At 43.4% G+C, this 13,933-nt stretch overlaps 1 protein-coding gene across 4 annotated transcripts in view; it reads left to right on the forward strand.

Moving 5' to 3' along the window:
• The window catches only part of LOC311264832 (neuron navigator 1-like), a 91,727-nt gene that overhangs the window by 66,418 nt on the left and 11,376 nt on the right, over nucleotides 1-13,933 (forward strand). For 2 of the 4 annotated variants that reach the window (XM_084365970.1, XM_084365973.1), the window contains 10 exons: nucleotides 549-687; nucleotides 3,890-4,193; nucleotides 7,615-8,443; nucleotides 8,548-9,057; nucleotides 10,034-10,075; nucleotides 10,909-11,057; nucleotides 11,167-11,346; nucleotides 11,450-11,529; nucleotides 11,754-11,777; nucleotides 11,979-12,056. In XM_084365970.1, coding sequence (XP_084222096.1) covers nucleotides 549-687; nucleotides 3,890-4,193; nucleotides 7,615-8,443; nucleotides 8,548-9,057; nucleotides 10,034-10,075; nucleotides 10,909-11,057; nucleotides 11,167-11,346; nucleotides 11,450-11,529; nucleotides 11,754-11,777; nucleotides 11,979-12,056 — 2,335 coding nt within the window. The remainder of the gene's footprint in view (nucleotides 1-548; nucleotides 688-3,889; nucleotides 4,194-7,614; nucleotides 8,444-8,547; nucleotides 9,058-10,033; nucleotides 10,076-10,908; nucleotides 11,058-11,166; nucleotides 11,347-11,449; nucleotides 11,530-11,753; nucleotides 11,778-11,978; nucleotides 12,057-13,933) is intronic. The other 2 variants (XM_084365971.1, XM_084365972.1) reach the window with 2 other exon arrangements.

Raw genomic sequence — 13,933 nt, forward strand, 5'->3', positions numbered from 1 at the left:
TTCAGACCATACCCCCCAACAGCCCTATAGTATCCCATTCTATATTGTCAGAATATGTTTTTATACTTCTACAGTGTAGATGTTTGGGCTGGTTCAGCCAAGTTTGCATTATAGCATACTACTGGTGACAGAAGCTAAACATTTCAGACATGTATCCATTGCATTTAGTGCTAGCTGGCAATTTTAGCTCTTTATCTGTTATGGTAACTTTATGTTGTGACCATTTATTCCTTATTTAACTCATCTATTTCAAACATTTACCTAGTACTTCAACTTAGCTAATGCAACTCTTAATCTGTTAGTTTAAACTATCTTTTAAAATTGTTTTTCTTTTTGCTAACTATTGAATTGCATATTCATTACTGTGACTTTCCTTTTCGACCATTTATCCATTACATTAAGCTAGAAAATGGCACTCCTTATCTGTTACTTTTGGCTATCTATTTTGACTGTTCCTTCACAACCTTTAGCTTACTATTTGAACTGCATATTCATTACTTTAGCTGCCTGTTAAGACTGACACATCTTGTTTGTCATTGTTTCCGTAGTTGGGATGAGAGCAGCTCCATCAGCAGCGGTTTGAGTGACGGCTCAGACAACCTCAGCTCTGAAGAGTTCAACACGAGTCCCACTCTCAACTCCCTTCCTACCACTCCCATCGGCTCCCGTAGAAACTCAGCCATAGTGGTAAGAAGCACACACGAGCAGTCACCAGCACACACACACACACATACACAAACAGATATCTGATACAGATGGATTAGATGTGTGTGTTGGTAACAGTAGTATTGATCAAGCTGTAAATTCAGCGAGGTGTTAATGAGGTGCTGAATGATGTGTCATTTGCACAACGGCCAGCAGGACACCGGCACCAGAGACAAAGCCTGATTTAATATTCTAAGCACAGCCATAATATTTATCACATCTGCAGCGATCAATGTTTGCTGCAATACACGCTGCTTGCTGGTCAGCTGCAATGTGACACAAGGCTGGTCTTTTGTGAGGGCTTGAGAGCTTCTTTTAAAAGCTTTTTTGAGTTATTTCAGAGGTTTTAGAGAAGAAAATGATCAACTAGTGTCACCGCATTGTCATTGATTTACATTAATCCACAAAAAAACAGGTACATTATTCCAAAATCTAATGTGCAAGCCATGTCATTGCTGCTGTAGAGGTTTGAGATTATAATTATACCAGTTCAGCCTCTGATTGAATAAATAGTTTTTTCAAAGATAGGATTTCACCCACCTGATTCAGCTCATCCAGACTCTGTAGTTTTGGCCCAGTGTAGTTGTATAATTAACCTGAATGACTGAAGTTAGAAACAACTGCTTCTGCACAGTACATAAAAGTGCACTGATATATGGTCTTAAAAATGTGCTGCAGGGATGGGAGGATTTGGGACCCGTGACCTCAGTGCTTCTAAAATCCTGTCTGCCGCTCTGCTTGAGGTTCTTTAAGATCCATCTGTAGCTGTATGGTTTCCAGACTGTGTGTGTGTGTGTGTGTGTGTGTGTGTGTGTGTGTGTGTGTGTGTGTGTGTGTGTGTCTGTGTGTGTGCGTGTTTGTGTGCGTGTTTGTGTGTCTGTGCATTTTCCCAGAGTGTCTGATGTAGGTCACACCTCCGCAAATGTGGTTTATGTGGCCGATGTAGTGGGATTTTAAGAGACAGTGTAACCATAGCAACCAAAGCGTAGGGGATGCTGAGACTGCGGGTCTTTGTCTTTTTTTCCCCGGTATAGTGAAGGACAGGTCTAGAACATGGCCATCTGCACACACACACACACACACACACACACACACACACATATACACACACATACACAGGGCCATCTGCAGTCCTGCATCCGGGCCAGTGAGTCGCAAGAACCGGGGCACCTCCCTCCATCCACGCCTAACTGCAGGAGTCATAGCAACCATTACCCCCCCCCATGGCATCATTACCATGGCAACCAACCACCACATCATCATGCACCCCACATTGTCTAATACACATGGCTCCCTGTTCTCTTGCCATCCTCAGCTGATGTTTTTTCTTTTTTGGTTTCTCTTTGTGTCCTGCAGCTATTTCTTTGTCTCAGTTTTCTCCTCTGTCTGTCTTTTTGCTCCTGTTGATTTAAATTTCTTCAAAGGCAATCTTGAATTTACATCCATCCCTCATCACTCCCACATATTATATAATATACTCAACAAGGATATGAGTGTGGAGGAGAGAAGGGTTTTGAAGGAAGGGGGGGGGGGCACAAAGAAGACATGGTTTAGAGAGAAGAGAGAGAGAATCAAAGCCAGAAAATGGTGCATGTAGGAGGTACAAAAACCCGGATTTCCTCATTTCCACATGGAGGTGGATTAAGTTAATTCGTCCTTCTTTTTCCAATACCTTTTTGCTTGAGCCTATCTGTCTGTATGTTTGAGTTGTTATCCATGTTTCGCCATGGTTATCTGGACAGATGTGTATCTCAGCCCCCCCCCGTTTCAATAATCAGGGAATGTGTGTGAGGAAATGACAATGTTTTATCAACAAGGTCCGGTCAAATAAGACGCACACACTCACACACACCCACACATACACACACCCACGCATACCACCTCCTCATGTGATGTGAACCTGCCCATGGGGTCTATTGGTTTTAATAAAAAAGGAATTCAGCATATGAGTCCTCATGAGAACCGCTGGGTGCAATGTCCTGAACTGGCATGCACACACACACACACACACACACACACACACACACACACACACACACACACACACACACACACGCTTCACTTTCACACACCTCCTGATACATTGTGTAACTGTCTGTCTCCTACAGCGGGGAGAATAATCAGCCTCTGTGAAAAATACCCATCCTCATGTAGACTCCCATAAACACTCACACACTCGTACACAATAATTGTGTATCGTGAAGAAGACTGTGACTCACACTTCCTTTAGTTTAAAATCTGACTGTCTTCTTTTACTGGATTATGTGCATGCTGTCTGTTTTCACCCGTCTGCTTTTCTTCCCCTGCTGTCTCTTTTGAAGTGTTCAAAGTGAGCACACATAGGGACTCAGATTTAGATGAGACATCAGTGAGTGTGTTTTTATTTTGGGTTAGACATGTTTTTCTGCTCAGAAGGCATCAAGATGAGGCAGAGTCTGGCTCGGTCTGAGTCCACACACCTCAGTAAACTGTGACCAATGATTTCAAGGGACTCCCAACTTTTCTACATAAATGATCCAATGAGTTGTTCCACTGGCTCATTCATACCAGTGTCCCAAGGTAACAATTTAACATGGATTGAATTAATGTCAGGAAATGAATCATCCAAAGTCAAACTTCATCTTTTAAGTAATAAAAAGTTATACTATTGGGGAGGAGTCTGGAGGATTACCTACATGTATTACAGTTCTGAAAGTTGGACTCAAGTTGGAGTAAATTGTACATTTTATTGTATCTTACCAGTGGCACAACGGTTATTGGTATTATACTGTATGTGCTGGAGTTGAATGTCTGCTAAACCTGCAAGAAATGTCTTCACCTTAACATTTTCATTGTGTAAAAAAGTGGCAAAAAAGTAGGTCTTCATCAATGAATGGAGTTTATTCACTGTTCACAGAGATCGATCTCTGGACACATGAGCCTTATAGCTGTTAGTATTTCATCCATAGCACTACAATTCTAGATTAAGGCTAGAATAACTAAACTATCACTCAGGTCTTCCTGTGGCAAAACTAAACACTAAAACTTTGTTGTCATGATGCTTATGCTCAGTTGTGTCTTTTAGCTCTGCTTTCATACATACTTTTGTAGGAAAACCTTTCCTGTAAAGCACACAGCCTACCAGATACATACAAGTAATTGTTAGCCATAGTCTCTAAGAATGTGTCTGTCTTTCTCTTTCTAGATGCGCACAGATGCCGAGAAGAGATCTCTGGTGGAGAGCGGTCTGTCCTGGGACACTGATGATACCAAACCCAGCCGCAAGAGCCAGGGCAGCGGCGTCTACGATACAGGAAGTCTCAAGTCCGAATCAGCCAACAAATGGAAAAAGACGCGGACACACGGGGAGGGGCTGGAAGGAGGGAAGGGTGAACTGAAGAAACCTCAGACCCTGGGTCAGGGAAATATGTTGAAGAAAGGAAGAAACCCACCTGTTGGAGTCACGTCGCCTATCACACACACCTCTCAGAGTGGGCTGAAGGTGGCAGGTGAGTGGAGAAACACACACACAAACAGTGAGGTGTAATATATATAGCTACACTTGAAATGGTTACATAACCTGAGTAGACTGACACATTTCTGTGGCTGTCTTTTAATATTCCCTTCTCTCTGGCAGTCTCACACCCACACACAGTCACAGACACACTCGCTGTCTTTGTCCCACACATTCATCCACAGCTGCAGCCCACCCTCCGGGCCTTTAGAAAGTGGTGCCATGTATCAAACGCCCATCACCACCACCCACTCCCTTCCTGCCAACCAACCACACACACACACATACACACACACACACACACAGACACGTACTGACCAACAGTGTTTTTTTTATTTCCTATTGGTCCAGCCTTTCCTATCCAAGCTTTATTTTTGTGCCGGACAGAGACAATTTATAGCACTTAAAGAAAAGCCTTGTACCCAAAACAACTGGACCAGAGACAGAGTGTGTGCTTGTTAGAGTGTGTGTGTGTGAGTGCAGACACATCTGAGACTGTGCCAGCCTTACAGAGTGTCCACCATCACACTTTACACGCACACACTCTCACTCACACACAAAGAGCACAATAGTGGGGATTGTGCAGCTGCCTTTTAAGCACACCATCTGTGTGCTGTTTATGTAAGCACATGCACACACACTCACATATATAGACTACCAAAACAACAGGATATTAGTTGATGTGTTCTGTGCCAGTCTAGATAGACAGTGTCTGTATAAACAGTCCTCTTTCTGTGGGACTGTCCTGTGTTTGCACTGCCAGCTGCTGAAATGACAGATACACCAAACAAGTGTGCTGAGCCAGCCTGTGATCTCTGTGGCAGCCTGTTATTGTTACTGATGTGAACGTATGATGCTGTTATCAAGGCCACTCACTCCACCACCGATATTGAGACTCTAATTAATCAGATGATGAAGTGAAAGCCGACTCATCAGCGTGGAGGAGCTCATCGGTTTAACCAAAAGGGGGGCATACGTTCTTAGATAGTTAGAGACGTCTTTGCTGCTCATCGTTGAGATCAGTTCGTCATCTCTGAGGTTTGGCATGATTGTCTGTGCGTGTGTCTGTCTGTTTGCAGCATTGTATGAGACGCAGAGTGTAAGGTCTTTGGTTGAGGAGCATGTTCAGCGATAGATGAGTACTTCCATATCGTATGTTCTCTAGTATGTACTGAAGTAGAGAGATGCTCCCATTCCGATTTTCTTACTAAGAGCTATAATTGACAGCATACACAAACACGTGTATGTTTATAATGAAACATGGACTATTAGTAGGCTGACTCGTACATTTTCTCACAAACTGCACCTGGTTACTGGACATTAAAATGCTCTGTTACTTGGGAGACCTTTTCTGCACAAATAACCGACTGAAAATGAATCAGTAATCAGTAATTTTATTATTTTGTACTAGCAGAAAGTGATTCAATGTACAGTTAGTGCTGCACCGTCTTAAATCCCAACATGTTGCCACAAACTCTTTAACTTTTTGGCTTATTTATTTTAATTTTTCTGTTGTATGTGGTTCAGATTTGTGAATTGGGGCTATAAAATACATAAAAAAAATAGACTTTAGTCCAATTGACAATTTAACTAAACAGGGAGGAAATAAAATGTATTTCCAAAGAGTTAATACTTTATTTGGTTAGTTCTCAGAGATGTTGATGGAGGCTTGGAACCAATGTCCACAATTTGTTTTAATTTTTTCCAGCTGTGAGCATCGCCTCTAATACGTTTGTGCAGTGCATGACGGAACAATAGTGTTTGTTAACAGTACAGTCAAACATCCAATTGATTTAGTTAGATTTTTGTCACTTTTTCGGTGTGAATGCACTGCAAACCCTCTAGAGGGTTGCACTATGTACTGAGACAGGTTTCGATTACTCTGTAAATGCTGGGCAAATGTTGACTTGTCATTTAAGCCACCCGTCTGCAACAAATGTTTACAAGCCTCTCATGTACACACTTATAAACACCGATACTGTATTTTAACAACCACAAATATCAGCACACACATGTTGATAGTGTGATGGTTGATGGGAGGGCAGCTTGTCTCCCTGGAGAAAACCACAGGGAGTGATAGACAGAAAGATGAGAGTGTGTTCATACTGTCCTCTTCCCACTGCTCTCCCTTAAACAGAAGAAGAAGAAGAATATAAATGAGCCCATTTCCCTCAACATCCAGAGACGGCAGTGTTAGAAGTTTAATAGCATGCAAAAGGATTTCTCTGTCTGCTTGCGTCTCTTCAGACATGCAGACCTCTTCTGCCGAGACGTGTAATGATTCACAGTCTCGTCTACACCGCCGCTGTGTCAAGCTGCGAGCTCCACTGTCTCAACAGCCGGTGTCGATAAATCATTCATTTAGGTCAAAATTAATATGTACGTATGCCTGGATTCTGTCAGTGTGTGTTTGCTTCTTACTGCCAACATTGTGTGTCTCTGCAGCTTAAAATGTTCTTGGAACGCACAACATTGCGGTTATACGATGGATTGAGTTTATGACTTGACATGTAAACCCAATTTTCACATTTACGAAAGGTCTCCAAGCGTAATGTGTTGTCAGTGTCACATTCCTATAAGATCCAATCACCGAGAACTGTGAGAGTGTGTGTGGTATAGATATCTGGCCCTATATGTGTGTGTATGTCTTTTGCGGGTTTATAAATACCCTTAAGTGACTCCAGATGTCCCAAGGCAGCACGCCGGTGGGTCTCATTCAACAGCAGTTCTTTGACTCTGTTAATGCCTTGTATATAAACCTCCCATAACAACTCCCATTAGATACAAATTAAGAGCGTGGGTAGCGTGGCCTCTCACTTGTGTGGGTGGTGCACATAGTGCACATGTCTAATATACTGTTTTTTCTCATAATGACTTCCAAACAAGTCCAATTAATTTGCCAACTGGGAAATGTACACATGGGGACAAAATCACATTATTTTCCTTCAAACTCTGTTCCACCAAGTTATCTCTGTCTCCGCCCTCTTTTCCCAAAGAGGCTTCAAGAGTGGAGAACTACAGTTACACTGGGTGTTTCATGCAGTTGTGTGGCCGCAGACACGCTTCGTGAATGTGAACACCAGTTTTCCACAGCCACACTGCATATGTTAATCTCAGCGCGCTGCAGCTGTGACATGCAGACGTATATTTACTGGAAAGCCAGAGAAAACTTTTAGTTCATCAGGATGGAAAAGAGGAGTAAGAGTGCGATAACGGTGCGTGTGAGGGTGAGGCTTGTCTACTCACTGTCTGCTCAGACAGCAGTTTGTTTTTATCAGCAGACTGTCAGACCATGTAGGTGTTCAGATAAGATGTCATGTCCTAATAAGGCTTGGTTAGTCTCACTCACCACCAGAGACTGTTCAAACTACTCATCAGTGATGTTTTTTTCTTCTTTTTCTTCTATAATTCTCTAGGTTCAGTGAAGTCAGACGGGAAGCCGATGGATAAGTCTCGGTTAGCAGTGAAGACCTCTGGCCTTCAGCGCTCCTCTTCTGATGCTGGTAAAGACCACAGAAATGGCACCGGCGCTGGAGAGCAACGTAAACCTCCGTCCGGCCTGGTCAGGCCCTCAACTGGTGGAAACTTTGGCTTCAAGAAGCCCACCACAGCTACAAGTAATGGCACACACAATGCCAGTAACCATACTGTGACGAGTACAGGTGGCAGTGCAATACCCTGCGTCTCTGCAACCGTGGGGAAGATTCCCAAAACTTCTGGTATTCCTGTCAAACCAGGAGCTGGTAGTGGTAGTGGTGGAGGACGGAAGACAAGTCTAGATGTTTCAAACAGCGACCAGAGTGGGTTTCTATCTCCAAATGCCAGGACATCTCTTCAGTACCGCTCTCTGCCTCGCCCAGCAAAGACAAGCACCCTGACTCTTACTCGGCCAAGCTCGGCCCGACCAATGAGCACCACCATGGACACTGGGCTGATGAAACCCTCCACCACAGCGGCCCATGGCTCGAGGCTCAAAGAGCCCGCCTCAGGGCTTGGTTCTGGAACAGGGCTGAGTAAGGCAGGGGGTCGTGGGATGCTGAGTCCCAGTCCTGTCAATCAGACAGACAGAGAGAAAGAGAAAGAAAGGGCCAAAGCCAAAGCTGTAGTATCAGATTCTGAGTGTGGAGGTGGGTCTCTGAAGGGCAGCCCTGCTCAGACCCCGTCAGAGAATGGAGGGAAGCTGCAGGGGCTGAGACCTCCCAGCAGCAGCAAGGGCATGGATCTGCCCTCACCCAACACCCACAGGTATCACAAAACATACATGAAGCAACAACACACACACACACACACACATTTATATACAAGTAGAAAAATGCATTTGCCTCATCATTGTCCATCTTTTTCTTTAGGTTATCGGGGATGCGCAGCCTGGCAAAACCTCCATCCATGGCCCACCTTGACAAGCTGAACTCCAACAGCCTAGAGGTTGGAGTTCATGACTCCCTGCCACCCAAGATTCCTCCCTACTCTAAACTCCAGGACCTGGCCAGCTCAGTAGGCAGCACCACTAGCCCCTGCCTGACTCCAAGCCCTGCCCCATTACTCAATGTGAACTCTTCAGCCTGCTTCTCAAACTCGGGGTCTGGGTTGGGGCCCAGGCAGGTCTCCTCACTCGGGGTGGAAGGGAGCGGAGGAAGCACCTCTCCCTTGCTCTACCCTCGTCTGTCCGGGCTGCATCGCAGCATGGAGTCACTGCCTCTCCACATGAGTCTGGCCCCAGAGCCCCAGGAGAGGGGGAGGGAGAGTTTGGTGAGAGGATATACCACCCTGGAGTCCCGAGACAAAGATAGACAAGAGGATAGAGGCCCTCCTGCCAGCTGGAGCTCTGGAAGTAGAGTCTCGTTGTCTCACATCGACAGGTGAGATTAAATCCTGATGAAAGATAACCTTTACCCTTGCACATCAGACCACACATACATGCAAAGAAGATGTTTTGTCATTCATGATTCGTAGTACTGCTATGTAGCTCCACCTACTGGTCAGCTGAAGAACTACTCCAACTGTATTCATGTTCAGGGGAAGGCAGGAGTGATCAGGGAAGATTTTTGATATCTTATTCACTTGTTCTGTGCTCCAGTAATGGATTTTCCTCTTAGTACTGAGTGGTATGGTGGAAATGTGGTGGTGATGTGGTTGGCATTTGTTGACAAAATGTTGCTCGCAGTGGAAATAGTATGGAGCCATTTTTGACAGGGAAACAACACCTATTCACAAGATGATAAAATAACAGTCCACAAAAATGAAAACAGAGATCGGTAAAGATGTTTGTGTCCTTGTTCTCTTGTTCTTGCTCTCCAACAATCATCTGTCAGAATAAGCATAAGAGTATTACTGAAGAGGTAGACTGAACTAAATCTGTCTGGATATTTAGTTTGTGAGTTAATCATAAAACCAGAGAGACTGAAAAAAAAAAAATCCTGGTGAATGGCAAGAGCATGCTTTACCTCCGTCACCTTCTCATAGCACAAATATAAATCAAATATATTGAATAATTAATGTTAGTGTACTGTAAATTCAGTATGAGATGCTAAATGTTGCCCGAATTACACAATACGGTGCACTGAAAAAGGTTAAAAGCATTTTTACTGCAACATTATGAACTCAAACAGCAAGTAAAGGCAACCACATGCACACACACTGAGGGGTCTCCAGTCTATTATTACTTAATGCCTATTATCAGTGTTGTAGCGGCCCCAGTGACTGAAGTCATAATTGCTGGCTGACACCAGCTGTCTGCCAGTCTCACTGTGCTTCTTTGTGCCTGCTGCCTGTTCTTGAGAGTTTAATAATTGCCTGCACCAGCGGTTAAATAATGACATTGTTCAATCTCCACAGTTCTCAGAGGGACAGAAACACGCTGCCAAAGAAAGGTTTAAGGTAAGTGGACACACATATACGCACACATGCATCTTATACAGCAGCCTGCCAGGCGCAATTTGGCCACAGCATACAGAGATCCCATTGATAAGATCCTTAGTGAATGACAGATTTGGTTAATCCTCATCATTCCTGTCAGTGCTCCAAAAATCCTGTTTTAATCCCCTCAAAATTGTATCTCATTGTGTCCTACTGGCAACATTTAGTTGGTCTTTCCACTCATTAAAACATATTGGTACTGGGAAACAAAACTTATTTTAAGTGCCTTATTCAGCATACAAAAAAACAGTGAATAAACATTCGATTAATAGTGAATAACACATCATAATGTAACTTTAAGATGATTCAAGGTCAACAACTTTATCTCCTCATGTATAAACGGATATAGACCAAATCGTTTGTTTACTATGACAGCCAGGTAGAAACCCTCCCGCATCACACATTAACTTACGCACAATTTAATTGTCTTTTTTTAAAGACACTATTTCAAAGTGTGTGAATCTAATTCATCTAAAAAGCATGTTTGTTGCTGTCATACGTTATTGATATCATGTGTTTTAAAAATGTATTATATGTTTATATATTTTCAATAATATAACCAATAAATTAAAAAGGGTAGCATTAAAGTAAAGTAATTCAAGGTTGCTTTGACTTTGGCTACTTTTTCTTGCGTTCTCTGTCCGATTGCTTTAAACCTGAAGTCCTCAGACTCACACAGCACTGTACCTGAATTCTATAAGTTTGAGTAATGACTTTCCATTAGTACACTGTTACCATGTACAGCCACCATCACTGACTTTGTCCTCTCTGTCTTTGTCCTCTCCTCTGTGTAGTTTCAGCAGTGCCTCTCAGGTTGAGGAGGAAGGGAAGGAGAAAGGAGAGAGGAGACACTCTCATACTATTATGAGTATGACTGACTCACTCACTCTTCCACTGCTGGCCTCACCCACCTCTCTGCCCCGCAACTCGAAGACCAGTATGGGTGGGTATACATGCATTCACAGACAAGTGTGCTACTTTATATGTATATTTACTCTTTATATATATATTTATTATGTATATATAACATCGATGACACCTTTCCTTTCTAGTACCCAGCCCTGTTGGTGGACCTCCGAGGATGACTCGATCCAACAGCATCCCAACACACGACGCCTCCCTGGAGCTGTATGGAGCGTCTCCGCTGGGCAGTACGCTGTCGCTGGCTGAACGCCCCCGCAGCATGGGAATGGTTCGCTCCGGATCCTTCAGGGATAAGGAGCCTGACGAGGGTGAGCTAACTTAATCTTAAAATATCTGTTGTTGTTGTGCACCTCTGTTTTTAATTGAGATTCTTATTGGCTTATTTTGTTGCTGTTAATTTTGTCTTTTCAGTTCACGGGTCAGTGCTCTCCCTGGCATCCAATGCCTCGTCAAACTACTCCTCGGTGAGTGTGGGCGGCATGCATGAGCAGGTAGCTACAGCTCAATATGTTGTTTGATGTTTGGTGTGTTTATGTGCGTACAATGATGCTTTCCACACATTGAACAGTGCACAGTAGAGACAACACTTTCTATAAATACTTTATTAGTCTCCTCTCCTCTCCTCTCCTCTCCTCTCCTCTCCTCTCCTCTCCTCTCCTCTCCTCTCCTCTCCTCTTATCTAACATCTTGACTTTTATTCCCTCTGCTTCCAAAGGCTGAGGAAAGGATTCAGGGAGAGGTAAGTGTCTTCTTTCCTGCTCTTTCCTCCTCTAATTTCTGTCCTTTCATCCATCACTCTCATCCCAGTTGTCTGTGGGAGAACAGGTCATTCATTCCATGAACAACAGCCACTCAACTAATCACTTGTATTATGTCAGCCATTGTCAGCTTCAGTTACCTTGTTTTTATTTAAGTGTAACAAACCTGTTTTTCTTCACAGCAAATCCGTAAACTGAGGAGGGAGCTGGAGTCGTCCCAGGAGAAGGTGTCCAACCTGACGACACAGCTGACAGCTAACGTATGTTCCGTTAACTTCCGATCATTAAAAAACATGGCAGTTATTTTCCTTGGTAATAGTCTCAACTCTTGAAGGAATTCCTTCAAGAATTCGGAAGAACGGTATTTGATAAAGAGAAAAAATGGGCTCTGTGCAGCCAGACTCTAATCTATGTGAATGACATTTTCATTCCATAATTGCATATTCAACCTTTCCCCTTGAGGCAACTTAAGAATTTGTAGCAGTCCCTCCCTCCAGTTTTACAGCCTTATACCTGTCACTCATCTTGATAAACTGTCTACCCCAGTGACATCTGCCCTGAGACAGAGGTAACTGATACTCATGAAGACACCACAAGTGTCAAACAAGCGATAGCAGGCGAGAAATTTGCAATGTCAAATGGCCTTCAACCGTGTTGTTCCTGTTCCTTGCTGCTTTCTGTAAAAACACTAAATAATTGCAGAGTACATTCAACTTTCTTCAGCTTATGTTAATGTTATGTAAATACTCACTATTGCAACAAATCTGCAACTGAAAATAGTCCCAGCAAAATTGCTTTTCGCTAGTCTTTGTGTAAAGTTTGTGAAAAACTAGTGTCCAGCTGTTACACTACAGATTAATGACCTGTTTTTAAGTGTTACAACCTTAGTAATAATACTAACTTTTTTTTTAGCAATGTTGTACATACAGTACATACAGTATAGCAAAACAATGAAAGAGTCACAAGCAGGTATTACACTGGCAGTTACAAATATAAATATAAAGGCAACAGAATAAATAAAACAGTGAGAGGAAAATAAATAAAACAAAGATAGAAGCTTTGAGATCAGCGGTTAAAAGCAGTGTGTTTTGAGGAGTGATTTAAAATGGTACACCGCCTCAGCACAGTTTATCTCTTTAGGCAGGGCTTTCCGGGGGCTCTGACAGCAAATGCATAGTCACCTTTAGATTTTAGCCATGACTGCAGCACAGATAAGAGAGTTTTTCCTGAAGATCTAGGGCAGTGCGTTTGGCCATCAGGGGCGAGCAGCTCAGAGATGTAAGGAAGTGCCAATCAAGGCAGGCAGCCGGTGTAAAGAAGCTAAAATAGGAGTAATATGATCACATGTTATGGAACCAGTTAAGAGCCGTGCTGCAGCATTATTTATGAGTTGGAGGCAATGGAGAGACAGTAGAAACCAATAGCACTGAGTGACAGTCTGAATACAAATTGTGGGTGTTGGTCTTGTGATTGGATTGCTTGACTAGAACAAAACAATAGAGTGTCGGCAGCCAATCCAATCCTCTCTCTCGTCTCTCCTTTGTCTCTTCAGAGAGAGATTTAAAAATCCAAGTTGTGCCGTGTCAGTCATAGATCATTTCTGTGCAGTCTCAGCATATTTCTAATCCATGCGGGGCCTGAATAATGCTAACCTCCTCCTGAACCTCTCCCCGAGCCACTTAGCTTCACCTTACACATACACACAGGTGCCTTGCCCTTTCTCTCTACTCTGCAAGGTTGTTTCTGTACGACCACCCTGTCAGCGTTTCCATTGGTACTGCAGCAGTACAGCACAGGCATTATGCATGGTTTCATGCAGCACACATCAATCAAAGGTGTATGTGTGCGCGTGTTCATCTTCCCCATGAGACCGTTTTTTCATCGGGTTTGACCTTACACGAGGCAGTGAATAGGCAAAACAGATGCAGGGATCACAACATAATTATGTGCTGGATTAATGAGCGGGCCACTCCATTATTTTACTGTATTAATGCAGTCTGTGGAGGAGAGGGGAAAGTCATTTTCCCTGCCTGCTCTCGGTTAAAGTGGGTGTGTGTGAGGGAGAGATTAGGGAGTAGGTGAATTTTCCACAGGAGACATCCTGTTCAGCCTTTGTGTGTTATTCAGCTTTTTAGCA

The sequence above is a fragment of the Pagrus pagrus genome (assembly GCF_965226575.1).
Source record: "Pagrus pagrus genome assembly, chromosome: 11".
NCBI lineage: Eukaryota > Metazoa > Chordata > Actinopteri > Spariformes > Sparidae > Pagrus > Pagrus pagrus.